General features: G+C 51.3%; 5 protein-coding genes across 5 annotated transcripts; 1 reads left to right on the forward strand and 4 right to left on the reverse strand.

Annotated features, from left to right (window-relative positions):
* Positions 1–3570: 3570 nt before the first annotated feature.
* BU24DRAFT_460188 (uncharacterized protein) lies at positions 3571–5205 on the reverse strand (the record flags this gene model as incomplete). The annotated part of the gene is made up of 4 exons (XM_033531798.1): positions 3571–4502; positions 4591–4798; positions 4948–5049; positions 5104–5205. 4 exons carry the CDS (start codon positions 5203–5205, stop codon positions 3571–3573), a joined length of 1344 nt encoding a protein of 447 aa, XP_033385438.1.
* A 1069-nt stretch (positions 5206–6274) lies between these two features.
* BU24DRAFT_345005 (P-loop containing nucleoside triphosphate hydrolase protein) lies at positions 6275–7942 on the reverse strand (the record flags this gene model as incomplete). The annotated part of the gene is made up of 1 exon (XM_033523428.1): positions 6275–7942. One exon carries the CDS (start codon positions 7940–7942, stop codon positions 6275–6277), a length of 1668 nt encoding a protein of 555 aa, XP_033385439.1.
* Positions 7943–8580: 638 nt separating this feature from the next.
* On the forward strand, positions 8581–9923 carry BU24DRAFT_460190 (PLP-dependent transferase; the record flags this gene model as incomplete). The annotated part of the gene is made up of 2 exons (XM_033531799.1): positions 8581–8654; positions 8711–9923. 2 exons carry the CDS (start codon positions 8581–8583, stop codon positions 9921–9923), a joined length of 1287 nt encoding a protein of 428 aa, XP_033385440.1.
* A 113-nt stretch (positions 9924–10036) lies between these two features.
* On the reverse strand, positions 10037–14764 carry BU24DRAFT_388060 (dicer-like protein 2). The gene is made up of 6 exons (XM_033524997.1): positions 14536–14764; positions 14438–14486; positions 14132–14384; positions 13922–14072; positions 12779–13867; positions 10037–12718 (listed from the first exon to the last, which is right to left on the reverse strand). The coding sequence occupies exons 1-6, from the start codon at positions 14706–14708 to the stop codon at positions 10117–10119; spliced, it is 4317 nt and encodes a 1438-aa protein (XP_033385441.1). The 5' UTR covers positions 14709–14764; the 3' UTR covers positions 10037–10116.
* Positions 14765–14913: 149 nt separating this feature from the next.
* BU24DRAFT_440193 (N-terminal nucleophile aminohydrolase) lies at positions 14914–16227 on the reverse strand. Its single transcript, XM_033530356.1, has 4 exons — positions 16118–16227; positions 16040–16059; positions 15920–15970; positions 14914–15869 (listed from the first exon to the last, which is right to left on the reverse strand). Exons 1-4 carry the CDS (start codon positions 16159–16161, stop codon positions 15145–15147), a joined length of 840 nt encoding a protein of 279 aa, XP_033385442.1. The 5' UTR covers positions 16162–16227; the 3' UTR covers positions 14914–15144.
* Between the last annotated feature and the right edge of the window lie 67 nt (positions 16228–16294).

Here is a 16294-nt window from a genome sequence, read left to right on the forward strand (position 1 = left end):
ACAAGGCGGAAAACCCTCAGGCGGTCCTCCATCCGAAGGCGAGGGTGGAGAATCCGGCCAGCATCAAGGAGGACCTCCCTCCGGAGGACCTCCCTCTGAAGGTGGCGACCAATCCGGAAAGCCCCAAGGCGGCCCTCAAGGCGGTGGGCCTGGCGGACAAGGTGGTCCCCCATCATGGGTTTCGAGCGGCGGATCACCACCATGGGGCTCAGGACCACCACCGTGGGTTAACGGCGGCGGCCAAGGAGGCCATGGCGGTCAGGGCGGTCAGGGCGGTCAAGGCGGTCATGGTTTTGGAGGACAGTCCAACTCAGGCGAGTCTGTTGATGGGCATTCGCCTGTAGATGGATTCCCGGATGACTGGAGCGCTGGCGGCGACGACAGCCATGACGAATCTTCCGACGACTCTTCCGAAGATAAGCCTGAGGAAAACGAAGAGAAATCCGAGAAGATGAAGCGTCAGTTTGGGTTCCCCTCTCTTTTCCCACCACGTTTCCCTCCACTCGCACCTACTTTCCCTCCACCTGCTGTCCCAGGCCTTGGTCCATTGCCAGGATTGCCTCCATTCATCCCAGGTTTACCACCCGTTGCGCCCCCCGTTGCCCCCGTTGCACCCAGCAGTGCACCTGTTGCTCCAGGACTTGGTCCATTGCCCGGACTGCCTCCATTGGCCCCAGGCCTACCTCCTGTTACGCCTAGCAATCTACCTGCTGCTCCAGGGCTTGGTCCATTGCCCGGACTACCTCCATTCATTCCAGGCCTCTCTCCATACCCATATTTCCCGGCACCGCCTCCATTTGGATTGCCATCTCTGCCTCTGCCAACTGTTGCTGTAACGCTGCCAGCAAAGCCACTTCCTATCCCAGATACTTCATCGATTGAAGTCGTCCCTGTCCCCTCCGAGATACCTATCGAACTTCTTGACGAGGCGCCTGTCGATGCTATCCCCGAGCCAACTGCGCTACCCATCGAGCTTATTGACACAGTACCCGTTGAAGCTGTTCCGGAGCCGACTGAGATTGCCTTTCTTGATGAGGCCCCTGAGTTGATTTTCCCAACAGAGCTTGAGTCTATAGTTCCATCCGTCTCTTTAGTAGAGATTTCCTTACCAGCTACAGACGTTCCAGTTGCGGCTGCCACTAACCAGCTCCCAGCTCAGCCAATCGCCTCGGCAATCGTATCACTAGTCCCAATTCCTGCCGTTACTTTGGCCGCTGAAGTTCCGTTGCCGTCTGTAGTCAATGAAGTGATTGCAGCTGCTCCAGGGCTAGATGTTATCGTACCAACAGTTCTAGCAGAGGCTCCTGTGCTCGACACGATCAAGCTTCCGCAACCGGTTCTTCCCCCAACCCTTGCCGATCTGTTGAAGGCCTCCGTACCTGCTGCCAACAAACCAGAGCTCCCTGTCATTCCGCTTCGGGAAGATGAAGACGAAGAAGGAGCCGGTCAAGATGCTGATAGCGACGTTGTTGCCACTCTTTTCGATGATGATGTTGAAGAAGTTGCTGATGTAGTCGAACGAGGTAGCTTCCAGCTCAGACGACGCAAGCGACTTGCCAAGGCGATGATGCAACATGCTGAAGCAAATAATGCTCGGCCAGCCCCTGAACTCGCCCTATCGAAGGAACTCGTGGCTATGATTGAGAAATCCAAGGCTGTTGCACCGAAACCAGTTACTCAAGAAAAGCCAGCTACCAACTTTGACGACAAGCTTCCTGCTGGTGGAGACGGCGTTGATGAAGATGTAAATGCCATTTTTGGCAAAGAGCCTGCTGGCTTTGAGCAAAAGTGGAAGGTAGAGAACGTTGAACCGAGCGATCCTTCGCCTCAGAAGGCTCCTGCTTCCACTGGATCAACACAGAAGCCAAGCAAGATGATGATGGCACACTCAGCGAAGCACATGCACAGGCGTCAGCGTCTCCCTGCCGCACCAGTTGCTCCAGCCGCCGCAAAGCTTCCAGGTCCTTCCTTTTCTAGTCCCAAGACACCATCCTTTAGTCCACCAAACATTCTAGATGCTCCACCCCCACCTAGCCCTTGGGGTTTGGAAGGTGGAGGTAGCGAAGGAGGGGGCGGTGATGGAGGTGAAGGTACAGATGTTGATGCTGAGGCTTTGTGGCCCGAGGAAGATTCTACCGGAGGACGACAACAAGGTGATGATAGAATTGTGCCAACCGACAGCTTTGACCCACAGGGACCTAGTAATGGTGAACGTCCTGCTAGCCGTCCTCGACCTCAAGAGCAGGGCTCATGGCCCGCCGAGGAGAGCCATGGACCCTCCCGGCCAGAGCAGAGTGGTGAATCCACCGAAGAAGAAAGCTTTGGAGCTCCTTCTTCCAGGCCCTCCAAGTCATCCGGATCCTCCACGACATCGAGGCCATCGAGACCATCAAGGCCATCTAAAGCTCCCGTAGTCTCCGAGGCTCCAGAGGAACCTGAGGAGCCCGAAGCAACCGAGGAGCCCGAAGCCCCAGAATCATCTGAAGAATCCAAAGATGCAGAGGCGGAGGCAACTGAAGAGGCACCTGCCCCTGAAGCCGCCCCAGAAGAGACCGAAGAGACTACGGAAAAGCCAGAAGAGGAAGCATCCACCACCGAGTCTGTCGAAGAGCCCGCCGAAGAATCCACCGCAGCCCCCGTCGCTGAAGAAGGGGAAGCAAAGGAGGAGACCTCTACCGAGGCTTCCGATGAAGACATCCGCGAGAAAGTCGAAGAACTTGGCCTAGACGTGGATACCGAGACTGAGTCTGAATCTGAGCCCGAGTCTGAGCCCGAGCCAGCGACTCCTACCACCACCGTCTCTGAAGAGGCATCAACCGATATTCCGACTGATATCCCGGCCGATGTCCCGACCGAAGTCCCAACCGGCATCCCAACTGATATCCCGGATGAAGCTCTTCCGTTCATCCTGGGCCCTGGTCCCGTCTTGCCGTCTGGTGTGACTTGGACCTGGCCCAGCCCAACACCTACTGAGGGTTCTCGCAGAGTGAAGCGTGGACGACTTGGATGGTAAAGAACACGCTACTCTCAAAACAATAAAAAAACATAAACACGTATACAAAGTGTTGGAGAAGAAGAAGACGACAAAGGAGGATAGATGGGTTGGAAATAGGATAAGAGAATGATGGAAAGTGGATTTCGGATTTGGTTTCCTTGTTTCTGCTCTCTTTCTCTGGTTAGGAGGGGGTGGTGTCTCTTTATGTATTCCCTTTTTTTCTTTTTACAGACAGTCTGTCAGGTAGTGAAATTCATCGTTTTTGTGGTTTTATTGCACCTTACTTGTGCCGTTACTATTGTGAAGTGATTTATGATGTTGGTGTAGTATTGGATTGCCTAGGTAGAAAGTGCAGTCTGTGGTATAGATGAGTACTATACTTTGACTTTGAGTACATTCGAATGTTTGGAAAGATGGAGTATAGAAAAAGGGATGATCGATAAAAATGCAGGAATGAGTGGGAAAGGCGGCCGCAACTCCACTATGTTATTCGGCCCATCATGTATGTACCTAGGTATCCATACATATACAACTCTGAACAACAACCTCTCCACCGTACCTGATAGCCTCACAACCTACCCACCCAACTCATGCCTCCTTTGCCCACTCCCCCACTGATTCTGCCCACCGTCGACCTCATACCGCTGACCCCACCCTTGCTGCTGTTGCTGCCCACCCGCATCCATCTCCTGCCTCGGCCACTGGTTCTGTCCGCCGGGCACTTCATGCGCTCCACTCGGATACTGCTGCTGTTGCTGATAATGACCCCACTGTCCCTGGCCACTTTGCTGGTACCCAGCGCCGCCCTGGTGTTGCGGATTTGCAGGTAGTTCCGCGCCGGCACCAGGAGGAGGAGTAGAGTACTGATACCCACTCGGACGCTGCGAGGCGTCTAGTTCCATGCCCCTCGTCGTGACGGTGTTCGTGATCTCGCCGTCGGTCGGGATCTCGTGTCTCGGCGGCGGGTCGTCGCCTTGGATCTCTGTCGGACCTGTTGCCGCGACGTTTGCGGCTGCCAGGGTGGGTGACACGGAGGAGGGAGTCGTGTTGCTGGTAATTTCCTTGGAGACGGAGGTCGTGCTGATTTCCTTGCGGGGAATGGCGCTGGCGCTGGTGGTGGCGGGGAAGGGGGGGGCTTTCTCTTCGATGGGGCTGACGTCGCCTTTTGTGTAGCTGGGGTAGATTTGCTGCTGTTGGTGCTGTTGGGGGATGTGGAGGGGAGATGGTTGCTGGAGGGGTGGCGGGTTGAAGGGACCGTGGTTGGAGTAGGGGGTTGGTGCCATTGGGGCGCCGCCGTTGGGGAAGTTGTTGAGCATGGATGGGTTTTGGTTTTGGGGTGGTGGTGGTTGCGGGTAGAATTGGGTTTTGTGGCGACGGCGGCGGAGGAGCAGGACGATGACGATGAGGAGGAGGACGCAGAAGGCGGCGCCGATGGCGATGCCGGCTTTGGTTGCTACGGTCATGCCGCCTGAGCTGGTGTTTGTGGATGTGTTGGTGTTTGGGGGATCTGATAGGGTGATTAGTCGCGCGGTTCATTGTTATGGTGAGATGATAGGTTATGTTGGGAAGGGTTTCGAAGGTGGATGAAGACATACTGGTCGAAGTAGATGTAGGCCCAGACGTCGGTCTACTCCTGGTTTCTGAACCAGTCGTAAGTGGTCCATTGGTCGTGAAAGGATCACTGCTGGCAGTGGGATTGGCTTCAGCGGTCGAAGGTAAAGTCATGCCTGCCGGACTGAAGCCGCGATCTGCGCAGTACTCTACGTGGACGCCAGAAGCAAGGTCCAAGTCTGTTTGCGTGTTCTGAATGAAGTTGAAGATGTCAGTGATACCGCTTTACACTTTTGGAACAAGGTTCACAATCTTGAAGTCAGTGGAGGGCATGCGCCCGTCACTTCGCTTCTGAAGGATGAAGACGCGGGCAAAAACATGTCCAAATTGAGTTTACGTACCATATTCTGAAATGTACATCTTGACGATGCACATCTAGCCATGCCCGTCATATACAGATCCAGATTGGGTTTTGTACACCAGCAACGAGCTTGGTCGCAGCCCTAGAAAGATCAACAAACAATCCACATAAGGGTCAGATAGAACACGAAACTTACGTTGAAGCCCTGGTTCTCGTCGCATGCCCGCATACAAGGAGCCATGCTAGAAAAGCCTGGGTAGCTTTTGAAGGGAGAGTATGTGCCATCGATTGAAGACATGTTGGCGGCACCGAAGGAATTCGATTCCTGGATCAAAATCGAAAGTTCGAGGACAATGCAGTCGATACCGGTCAGTGGAGGCTCGAGTGGGTTCGAGTCCTTCCTCAGATGCGCACCTTGGGGGCCCGATCTGGTTATTAAGACGCCTGCTTTCTTACCTAGACAGTCTTGTCACAAGCTTCGAAGCTTGATGGGATCTGGACGTACGGCATATGGTCGAGTAGTGCGGGAAAAACTCCATTTCAGGGCATGATGTGAGAATCACAACGCAGTCTGATAGGTCGAGGGCAAGTCTGTACATTGATGAGACCCCATCTATGAACCATAAATAGCGAGGAGCGGTTGGGCTGCAGGGGTAGCTCAGTTCCAAAGGACTAGGGTTCAAGATTCATTTCCACCGTGAGCATACAGCAATGAAAGAGAGCATTGCAGCTGTAATACCGAGAAGTCACTGGAACATGACAGATATCTCTTGTTCGTTGATTTGTTTTAATAAGGATTGCAAACATTCTGCGCATACACAAGCCCCTATTGAAGGTCCAAATCAGTAGTTACAAAGTCTGTTGTTGAAGGCACGGAGTAGTCCAGCCTCATATCGTGGTGCGACCGCTTCGTTTAGATTTGGATGCACTGTTTACCCGGGGTGTATGCAGCCACATTCGCTTTGATTGGTTCTACCGCCGTATTCTTGACCACATCAGAAGTCACGAATGCGAAGCATAGAATCCATCTCGCACGGCCCTTCTTCGGAATGGCCAGGGTTGGAGAAAAGCAATTATGATCAACATTTGGGGGCGGAAACAACTGATGCCGTCCTGTGTTCGGAGTACAATCCTCGGTTCAGTCCTCTGCAATCTTTTACGTGCTATTATGTACTGTCAAATATGCACCACGTTTTCCCACTGCTCTTCACTACCAAATATGTACTTCTATTTTCTAGGCAGCATTGGTTGCAACGTTTCCCATGGCGATCCAAACTATTGATCTCTGTGCTCTCTGTTAGGTTCGGTTCCAATGATTCGGTTTTATTCAAACGTGAAACTACTCCAAGAGGCGTATTATGTATAAATCAGTCGTCGATTTCAGGTAGCAACATGTCTTCGAGATCTTCGTCCACTTTAGATCCAAAATCGGAATCTTCCAGAAATTGTCGGTCCTTCAGCTCCTCTGGAAGGTATTCTTGGTTGACTCTACCATCCACATAGTCTGGGTTATATTTATATTCTGCCCCATATCCCATCTCTTTCATCAATCTAGTAGGTGCGTTCCGTAGGTGGATAGGTACGGGCAGCCCTGCGACCCCAGGCTCCTTGAGAGCCCGTTCAACATTCATGGCTGCTCGATAGGCCCGCGTAGATTTAGGACTCAAGCTCAAAGCAGTAACACAGTGGGCCAAGTTGATTTGACATTCGGGCATTCCAACATGCTGGCAAGCAAAATAGGTTGCTGTTGCAAGCGGAAGCATGGTATTGTCGGCGAGTCCAATATCCTCGGAAGCTACGACAATCAGCCGCCGGCCGATGTATAGCGGATCCTCGCCTGAATTAAGCATACGCTTGAGATAGAACATGGCCGCATGTGGATCTGATCCGCGAATCGATTTATGCAAAGCGGAAATATTATCGTAGTGTTTGTCTCCCTTTCGATCATAAAGGAGAGTTTTTGCCATCTCTTTCTTGATGTCTGCTGAAGTCATATTGGGTACTTCTGCGAGACTGATCCCGAGTGAGAGGAAATTCAATGCTGTTCTAGCGTCACCGTCGGCACAGGCAGCGAAGCACATCAACATATCGGTATCCAAAAGAGCTGATGTGCAGTTCTCTTCCTCGAGGGCTCGCCGTAGTATGCTCACTATATCATTCTGGTTCAGTTTTGCAAGCTGAAATGTCCGACACCGAGATAGTATGGCGTTATTGACTTTGAAAGATGGATTTTCTGTTGTGGCGCCAATGAGAATGATCTGCCCGGTTTCTATGGGTCCGAGGAATATGTCTTGCTGGTCTTTCTTGTATCGATGAATCTCATCACAGAAAAGAACAGTCTTCCGACCGGTCAGTTGGGCTTCGCCTGCTGCTTGCTGAAATATCTTCCTGATATCTGGCAGTCCGTGTGTTGCGCTATTGATCTCTTCATATCGTGCGCCAGAAGCGCTGGCTACGATGCGAGCGATGGTCGTCTTTCCTGTCCCTGGATCTCCCCAGAGGATCATGGACTGTAGAGAATTTGTTTCCAACATCTTCCGAATTATTCCATTCTTGTCCACTAATTCCTGGCCTTGCACATCGTCAAAAGATGACGGGCGCATGCGCTCCGCGAGAGGTGCGTTCTTCAGTGGCACGCCGGTCTTTGTGAATTTGGGACGTTTCGGTTGTGGAGGGGACGAAGGAGGTTCGCCGTTGATCTGCCCATCCTCTGCATCTTCGAGAGTTCGTTTCGTTGCACCTGGAGAGGTTTGTGACTGCCCAGCGGAGGATTTCCCGCTCGCAGGAGGTGTCTTCGGCCGTCTCACAGTCTGTGTAGCTGTTTGGAGTGCATTGCTTCTGGGAGTTGAGCTGGACGCTTTCCGGGCGCCTCCGGGGGTAAAGAAACTGTGTGAAGCATTCTGAGGTTTGGAAGTGCTGGCGGGAATATTGTCTTTGGCGTCTCCCTCTACCAAATAAGAGCTACAACCATCGTCTAGGTGCTCATTTATTTTGTTAGAGTGGACCTGTTTCTGACACAGTGGGCACTCGACCATGTCGATGACGGAGGTATAGCAGAATGTGGCCAATAGGCCCAATGGGAAAAGTACCCAAAGAAAGTCGAAGAGGAAGAGGAAGCCTGACGCGTCGCGTAGATTAATCGAGGAATCCGGGGTAGCGAAAGCACGTCCCCAACGCGACCAACGACCAATGAACATGTGAGTATCATTGCTTAACAGACATACGAGAAGGGTTTGGCTCTGCCGAAGTTCGCAGGCGGTAGAAACTCGGAGGAAAGGCTTATGACGGCATCTTGCGGGACAACAGTCATTGAGGGGGGGAAGGGCAGAGACGAGACACCGCGACGACCTCCGAGAGCTGCAAAAAATACCGAATTGTCATGTATCCTAGGAAAAGCACGCAATAGCGAATTTACTCGTAATACTACACTCTCGTTGGGCTGGCTTGCTGGCTAGCTGACTCACTCACACATACAAGCGACTTTTCGTCCATTACAATCATCTACCAGAATTAGCTGGTGGTGCCGCTTGTAGATTCTCCGAGTCTGAACATGCGCTCATTGATTACTCCCACATCAAAATTATTACTCTCGTCTAAGCCAGTATACAAGTTCGCTTCAACCTCATCCGCCCTACGACGAAACCCCGCAACAAGCTGTACCCCTCTCCGCGCAATGTCAGCAACGGCCAGGCGCGAAGATCCCTTCAAGCCAGCGGCGAGAGTCGCTGGGCAGAGACAGGATGTCTGGTAAGTCGAAATGACCTCGTTTTATGTCTCAACATCTGGCTGATCAGCCATTACAGGTCTATTGTCAATGAAGCCGCCGCTGCTTCTCCCGTTCAACCCATTGTGAACATGGGCCAGGGTTTCTTCGGCTACAATCCCCCTCAGTTCGTCGTCGATGCTGCCAAATCAGCTTTGGATAAAGTAGATTGCAATCAGTACTCTCCCACCAAGGGACGTCCGCGATTAAAGAAGGCTATCGCAGATGCCTACTCTCCATTCTTCGGCCACAAGCTCGACCCCGAGAAGGAGGTTACAATTACAACTGGCGCAAATGAGGGTATGTTGAGCGCGTTTATGGCATTCCTGGAGCAAGGCGACGAGGTCATCGTCTTTGAGCCCTTCTTCGATCAGTACATCTCCAACATCGAGATGCCCGGCGGGAAAGTCGTGTACGTGCCTATGCAGCCACCCAAGGAGGGAGCCACAAAGACAACCTCTGCAGGAGAGTGGTCTATCAACATAGAAGACTTCAAGAAGGCGATTACGCCTAAGACGCGCATGATTGTCCTCAATTCTCCACACAACCCCATTGGCAAAGTCTTCTCGAAGGATGAATTGAAGGCCATTGCCGACATCTGCGTCGAACACAACATCATCATCCTCTCCGACGAGGTCTACGACCGCTTATACTATGTCCCCTTCACCCGCATCGCGACACTTTCGCCCGAAGTTGCCAAACTCACGCTCACTGTGGGCTCCGGTGGCAAGATCTTCTATGCGACCGGCTGGAGAGTAGGCTGGCTTATCGGACCAGAACATCTGATTAAATATGTCAGTGCCGCACACACACGAATTTGCTACAGCAGTGTCTCGCCGCTTCAGGAAGCCACCGCCATTGGCCTCGAACAAGCTGATGCGCACAACTTCTTCGACGAGTCAAAGAAGGAGATGAAGGCGAAGATGGACAAATTCAACACTATCTGGGACGAGCTAGGCTTGCCGTACTCGGATCCTGAAGGCGGATACTTCGTGTTGGTCAACATGTCGAAAGTGAAACTACCGGAGGATTATGACTTCCCTCCACACGTTGCGGAGCGACCACGGGATTTCAAACTGGCGTGGTTCTTGATTACAGAAGTTGGCGTCGCGGCAATCCCACCGACCGAGTTCTTTACCCCGGAGAACGCGCATATTGTCGAGGATTGGCTACGGTTCGCTGTGTGCAAGAACGATGATATCCTTGAAACAGCGCAGGAGAGATTGAGGGGCTTGAAGAAGTATATCCAGTAGTTGTAGAGATCAACCCCTTTCAAGAGGCAGTGTACCTTATTATCACGATTCGAAAACTTCTCAAGATGTAGACATACCAATATCAAGAACTGAATTATTTGAATTACAATCTACTTTCTTTCAATTTTGCATCTTCGGTATCTCATCTCACATCACCACACACTCTCTCTCGTGGCGTCTTGAACACCCCTCTTTACTCAACGGCATCATGCCAATCGTCTTCACTCTCATCTTCCTCGCTGCCTTCCCCTTCTCTATCATGCTGCCGAGTTTCAACAGACACATCTCCTGTACTATCGGTGTCCATGGTATTCTCCATCTCCTCTTCCAGAATCTTACACGCCCCCCACGCCGCAATCGTCTCAGCATTGAGCTTCTTCACCCCCTCCACCACCCCTCCCACATCCTCGCCCCCGACCTGAACCTGCACTCTCGTGAAGCCCTTCTTTCCGCCTACTCCATCCCCATCCCCATCCCCAGCACCTACACTAACATACCTAACCTCCTTCTCCCTCGCCAAAATCCCCAACCTCTCCTTCGGATGCAAACAATCGACCCCATCCCTCAGAATCCTCTCCATCAACCCCACAACCCCAAACCTCCCCAGCAACCCCTCACAAGCCTCAACATCCCCCTGACTATCTACCCACACCGCCCCAAGGATACTCTCCACAATGTCGCTCAGGAACTTCGGTGCGTCGTTCAGCACGAGCAAGTGCCACGGATACCTGTCGTCGCATTCCAGCGCCGCGAGGATGCGTCCGCGCGTGCGGTCGTGCTGGGCGAGCGCCTCGTCGCGGCAGGCGACCAGCTGTTGGGACCCGTGGCGGAGGTAGTGGTGTAAGGCTCTAGGGGTGGGTTCCTCGGGCTGAAAGGTCGTTTTGTTGGTTATCGGGGGCGCCGGGATCGTGTTTTCGAACATGAGGAAGGTGAGTATAGAGGCGTTGACGAGGCTTGTGCGGATGGAGTGCATGGTGTGATGGGGGAGTGGCGGGTGGTGGGCGAAGAGGCGGCGGGACACGATGTAGTCGAGGATGGCGTCGCCGAGGAACTCGAGGCGCTCGTAGGACCGGATGGTGGTTATGGGGCCGGTGTAGGAGCCGTGGGTTAGGGATTCGAGGAGGAGGTACGGCTTGCTAAAGGTGTGGCCGGTGAGGGTTTCGAGGGCCGTGATGTCTTGCGGGATGGTGTCTGATGGGGCGGCGTTGTAGAGGGCGGTGTTGGCTTCAGGGACGGTCGTCCATGGTTCTTGGTGGATGATGGTTTGTGTGCACTGGACGGCGGCTGAAAGACCTCCTAGGACGTAGGATGTGCCGATGAGAGATTCGACGACGTCAGCAAGGACTTTGGAAGAGCACTGTGTCGATTGGGGCGGGTGAGATCGGTCCAATATGTCGTTCACGTATCGTGGCGCCCATTTCGACCCTGTGAAGCGCTTCCTGATGATGAATCTGTACAACGAAGACGCCATGTTGACTTTAGTGAGGAACTTATTGTTGACAATCTTTTCCTTCTTGCTGGTCAAGAATTGCTCTGGCCAGGTCGGGTGTACGGCCATTACGTGAAGAGTGGCAATCAATTTGAGTAAGCAGTCTCCTAGGAACTCTAATCTCTCATAATTCTCTTCCTCCCCAGTGGAGGTCGATTTGATCGCTTGGACGATCAATGGAAGGTTTCCGGCCGTAAAAGAAAGAGGCCTCATGATATCTTTGCAGAGGCGCTCTGCTATCATGTAATTTTCCGTTTTTGATAAGATGGACGGTAGGAACAGGGCAAATATGGAGAAGGAAAGTGGCACTTTTCTCACAGTACAGCTTTGAGTGTTTGCAAGTTCGATTCTGGTGTATGCGCTGTTCTGTGCCACAGCTTGGTACACTGGATGCAGAAAGTCTCGTCGTTTGGGTGCTCTGATAAGCTGTAACTGACCTGCCCCTGTCTCAGCTGTTGCTCTCGACCTCTCAGCAAGCATCCAGTTTCGCGGATCCCCCTCAACTGATATCCATCCCCACTCAGATGCTACCTTATCAGTCATGTGGATCGCACTCTGTGACCCGGTGATATGTTCAAGCCATAGTTGAAGCTTCGGAAGGTTCCATGCCAGTCCATCCGCGTCGCAAGGTGCCAGAAGCCAGAGGAAGTCATATCTCTCGTCTGGCATTCTTCTCTGGAACACGGAGTAGAGTAGTTCCCTGGTCACTCTTCTCATAACCCGAATCATGTCCTGATTGTACGTAGACCTTGGCAAAGGAGTAGTCGTGACTTTGTAATACTTCGTCGAGTTCCAGTACAGTGGGAAATCGGGGATCACTGGCAGCAAGCATGCTGTTGATAGGGTCATATAAACAGGCTGCTCGCCTGTGGTTTCCAACATTATCAGCACTCGATCATAAGTATGCGGTTCCTGTGCCTGGCACTCGGCTAGCGGAATCCAAGGATCAAAAGGAGGTCCTATCTGGATCAAGGATGATCTTTGATCAAACTCAGCAGTCTCCTCAACTTCCACTGAGTGGGCTGGGAGGAGATTATCATTGACCAAACCTGCCTTGTGTAAAGCTACATAGGCTTGGAAGGAAACATCCTTTTTGGCTGCGCGCTCCGTTACCCATGATTTTTCGCTGTGTGCTTTTCGCAAAGAAGATTCTATGGAAATGGGTAGTGTGACTGTTGCCGTAATGGTGCCTACTGTAGATTCGTGGAATTCAAATTGGGGCCTCGAGTCCACAAAAGGTCCTGCAGCAACAACCGCGCAGAAGTGATGGAGATGTTGGGATGCATTGTCGCCTGTGAGAAGGGCGCTATGATATGTCAGCCTTTGGGCTCTCAAACATAAAAGGGAATCGGGGCAGTATACTCACCCAGTACTAGGAACCTTGTAGCGGAATGGGCAATCTTCTTCAAGCATTTCCTTTGCCTCCGCTTGTTCGATTTCTCTTCTATCTTCCAGATATGCTCTTCTCATCTCTTCTTCTAGTTCTTCCCATGATCTAGGGGATCGTTTAGTACTAGTTGCTGGAGTGAAGATGATGTACTTCGATCGACTTTTCCTTGCCCGGCCCCGACGTTGAACGAAAGACTTGAGGTTCTTCGGACTCTCGAAGCATATCACAAGATTGCAACTAGAGACGTCAATCCCTTCTTCAAGCACACTAGTGGCGAGGATGAGATTTTTCGCTCCATTCCGGAACTCATCGAGAGTATTCTTCTGGTTTCGAGACTCGACGAGATCTGCTATGTTCTTCTTTCGTCTCGTGGACGTGGACGTTCCCGTGAAGGTACTGATGTTGAAGGAGTCCTTGATGCGAGGATGATTGGAAAGCGTTTCAGCTAGAGTTGCAACCCAGACACGTTGTTCTACGAAGACGAGACCCGTGAATCCATCACCTGCCTCAGCTTCAAGTAAGTTTATCAGAGCTTCGACTTTGGGTGATAGGCCATCTGGTGCAACGGCACTGGACTTAGCAGGGAATGTGTGCTGGATGTTTGTCAGTATTTTCGTCAAATGCTGTCTCTCACTCTCTCTTGCGTGGAACAATTGGTCGTCTGAGGTCTGAACAGCCTCGAAGAATCGCGAAAGGCACTTATCAAGATACCAATTCGTGGGTGACAGTCCAAGTTCGTCTTGCATAGCTTTACCTTTTTCCGCTAAGCCTTTGAGCTGTTGCGTGCAGTATGTGTCTCTGCCGATAGACACCTTCTCCAACTGTTTCGAGCGGTCATAGCCACTGTGGTGCTGCTGGAGAAGGTCCAAGACATATGGATCGGTCATAATGTCGTATGACAGAAACGCATTGAACAATGAGTCGAGAAGCGGAGACTGGGTGTATGCTAGGTCGACCAACGGATAGATGATGTTTTGAATCTGAGGTTGGTAGACAAACCGAATCAGTTCCGAGCGGTGGAGCTTCGGCGTCTTTGCAGTCGCATTCATGTTTCTTTCAAGTTCCCTAGTGCTGTCAGTTTGAAAGAAATGCATAAGTCATCCAATACATGTAGCATACTGAAGGTCATTTTTGGTTGCTCTGGCTTTCATCACTGGACTAGCGCTCAATCCCAAAATCTTTGGGAGGACAGATCTATCTATACCCACACGTGGAATATAGAAGTCTGCCATAATGCGGTTGGCAGGGTGATTTGAGGTACAATGATGAGCTTGAACTAACGTTAGTAAACCTTACCATGTTGCGTATCCAGTTCACTTAGTGACGTACCTTCGTCAAAGATGATCAATGCGAGCTTTTCCATTCTGACAAAAGCGTGAGTGAGTGCATCACAAAGTACTTGATGCGTCGAAATGACCACTCGAACATTTCTCAGAACATCGTCCCAGGTGCTTTGATCAGTCCAGCGATCTACATTGTCCTTGCCAGAGAGAATCTGGATATTGTATTGTGGTAAGTTGACTTTGAACACTTCAAATTGTTGTTCACACAGAGTGACTGTAGGTGCCAAAAACCAAACCAGCTCGTAAAAGTCAGTATAGGTAATAGCTGAAAGGTAACTTTAAGATTGCATACCTGCTCGGGCTTACACAGTTCCAACTCAGCAGCTGTACGCGCTAACGCTCTGTATGAATTGTGAGACTTGCTTAACTCAAGGAGCAATGGGAGATTACATATGAGTTTTGCCGGCGCCTGTATCCATCGCAACTATAATGTTGGCCTTCAAGCTTTCCTTCACCATCTCAGCCTGATAGGAGCGGAGACGGAAAGTCTCATCTCGAAATCCGGCTTCGACTGTGACGCCATCACCGGCGGTATCTCCAAGGTTGTTTAGATCGGATTCCATGGTAATCGAAAAGATAAGATATCATAGTATGATAAACTTCCAAATTTCCTCTCGCCAGGCAACTCTTTAAGTACGCAGGTAGGTTCCACTGCTTTGGTACTCAGCAATGTAAACGAACTAATCGATGATGTTTGCGCTAGGCCTCTTTTAGCGACGAGGGACCAGAGGCGTCAGTCAGTGGTAGCTGGAGGTAAAAGTAATCGGAGTAAACAATAGCTTCAAATCTCCATATATCGAGTATTCAGACATGGTCAAATTATCAGATGAAGATCGTAGTCATGATCATAACATAATTCATACATATGATCGTCTAGGAGCAGCTGAAGGGCCTGCATGATGTGTGTTTGGTCATATGCTCTTAGGGCAATGCAGCGTAAGCGCTGATAGCCTCTCTATGAAGTCACCAACTCCTCATGATAGTGCGTCAACCCGTAGCTCACAAATTCGTCAGGTAGTCCTCGACCTCTTGGGAGCTGAGCTTTCTGAATCGCGGGCCCACTGCGCCTTCGACACCTTCAATCCCCAACAGCCTCTCCTCGGGAGGACCAACAATGCCAATCTCCACTGTCTCACCGTTCATCTCTCCTTCTATCGTCTCTTTCAAGGTGAGGAGGGCGATGTGGATCGCATCTTCGAGTTCTAAGCCTTCGGTGTACCTCTTCTCGAGGAACGTCTTTGCGCTAGTTGCACTCTTGCCGATAGCGGTGGCCTTCCAGGGAAAGTAGCTACCACTGGGGTCGACTTGATACAGACTTGGGCCACCTTTGAGGATGCCACCAGTCTTGCCACTAACCTTCTTCTTCTCAGGGTCTGTCATCTCCTCGTCCTTCTCCTCCTTCTCGGGCTCAATGCCATCATCCCATCCAGCAATAAGCAAGCTAACACCGTACGGTCGGACACCACCGGACTGCGTAGCCTCCTGCATGACTCTGGCAACGTCCTGTACCAATATCCTCGTGGGTGGGTATTCGTTGTAGATGCGTTTGTAGCCAGTATGTGACACCTTTCGTGCCTTGTCGACGAGAACTCGATAGTCCGGTCCCATTCCCGAGTAAACCATGCCAATATTGGGTGTTATGAGGCTCACTTTGGATGAAGACTGGGAGTCGATGAGCGGTGATGAAGACTTCTTCTCGGTGGCGAGCACGATTCCATTGGTAGCTGTTTTTGTTAATAGGATATTCATAATGGAAACCATGGGTCCCACGCACCTTTGATTCCTAAAGAGGTGACACCTTGGTTGACGGCATTCAAGGCATATTCTACGCTCAGTTAATATCTACACTGCAGGCCAAGTAGACGCATGGCCATGACAGGATGATATAGCATACCAATTTGAACCAGTTTGCCACTGTTGACATGTTAGCATTACATTATGCCCCTCATATGCTGCCGGAGGAGATGTTTACCTGGGGGAGAAAGTGGTGAGCGAGAACGAGTACCGATCCGCCATCTTGGAGTGATTTTAATATTTGAGCGACAGCGATTCAAATGCACGAGACCAAGTCGCTGTGAGGAGTTGTTGAATGAGGCTGGTGTAGATTGGTGATATTGGAGAAGGTCGGAGCTACGAGCTTCAGTCAGGC

This window comes from Aaosphaeria arxii (assembly GCF_010015735.1).
Source record: "Aaosphaeria arxii CBS 175.79 unplaced genomic scaffold BU24scaffold_3, whole genome shotgun sequence".
Classification (NCBI taxonomy): Eukaryota; Fungi; Ascomycota; class Dothideomycetes; order Pleosporales; genus Aaosphaeria; species Aaosphaeria arxii.

What these genes read in the sequence shown, in the direction of transcription:
- BU24DRAFT_440193 (XM_033530356.1), bottom strand. Translation starts at nt 16,161, where the DNA reads ATGGCGGATCGGTACTCGTTCTCGCTCACCACTTTCTCCCCCAG. An exon ending in CTCACCACTTTCTCCCCCAG is followed by an intron (nt 16,060 to 16,117) that starts GTAAACATCTCC and finishes ACATGTCAACAG; the next exon opens with TGGCAAACTGGTTCAAATTG. An exon ending in TGGCAAACTGGTTCAAATTG is followed by an intron (nt 15,971 to 16,039) that starts GTATGCTATATC and finishes AACTGAGCGTAG; the next exon opens with AATATGCCTTGAATGCCGTC.
- BU24DRAFT_388060 (XM_033524997.1), bottom strand. Translation starts at nt 14,708, where the DNA reads ATGGAATCCGATCTAAACAACCTTGGAGATACCGCCGGTGATGGCGTC. An exon ending in GGCGCCGGCAAAACTCATAT is followed by an intron (nt 14,487 to 14,535) that starts GTAATCTCCCAT and finishes CAATTCATACAG; the next exon opens with AGCGTTAGCGCGTACAGCTG. An exon ending in AACTGTGTAAGCCCGAGCAG is followed by an intron (nt 14,385 to 14,437) that starts GTATGCAATCTT and finishes GACTTTTACGAG; the next exon opens with CTGGTTTGGTTTTTGGCACC.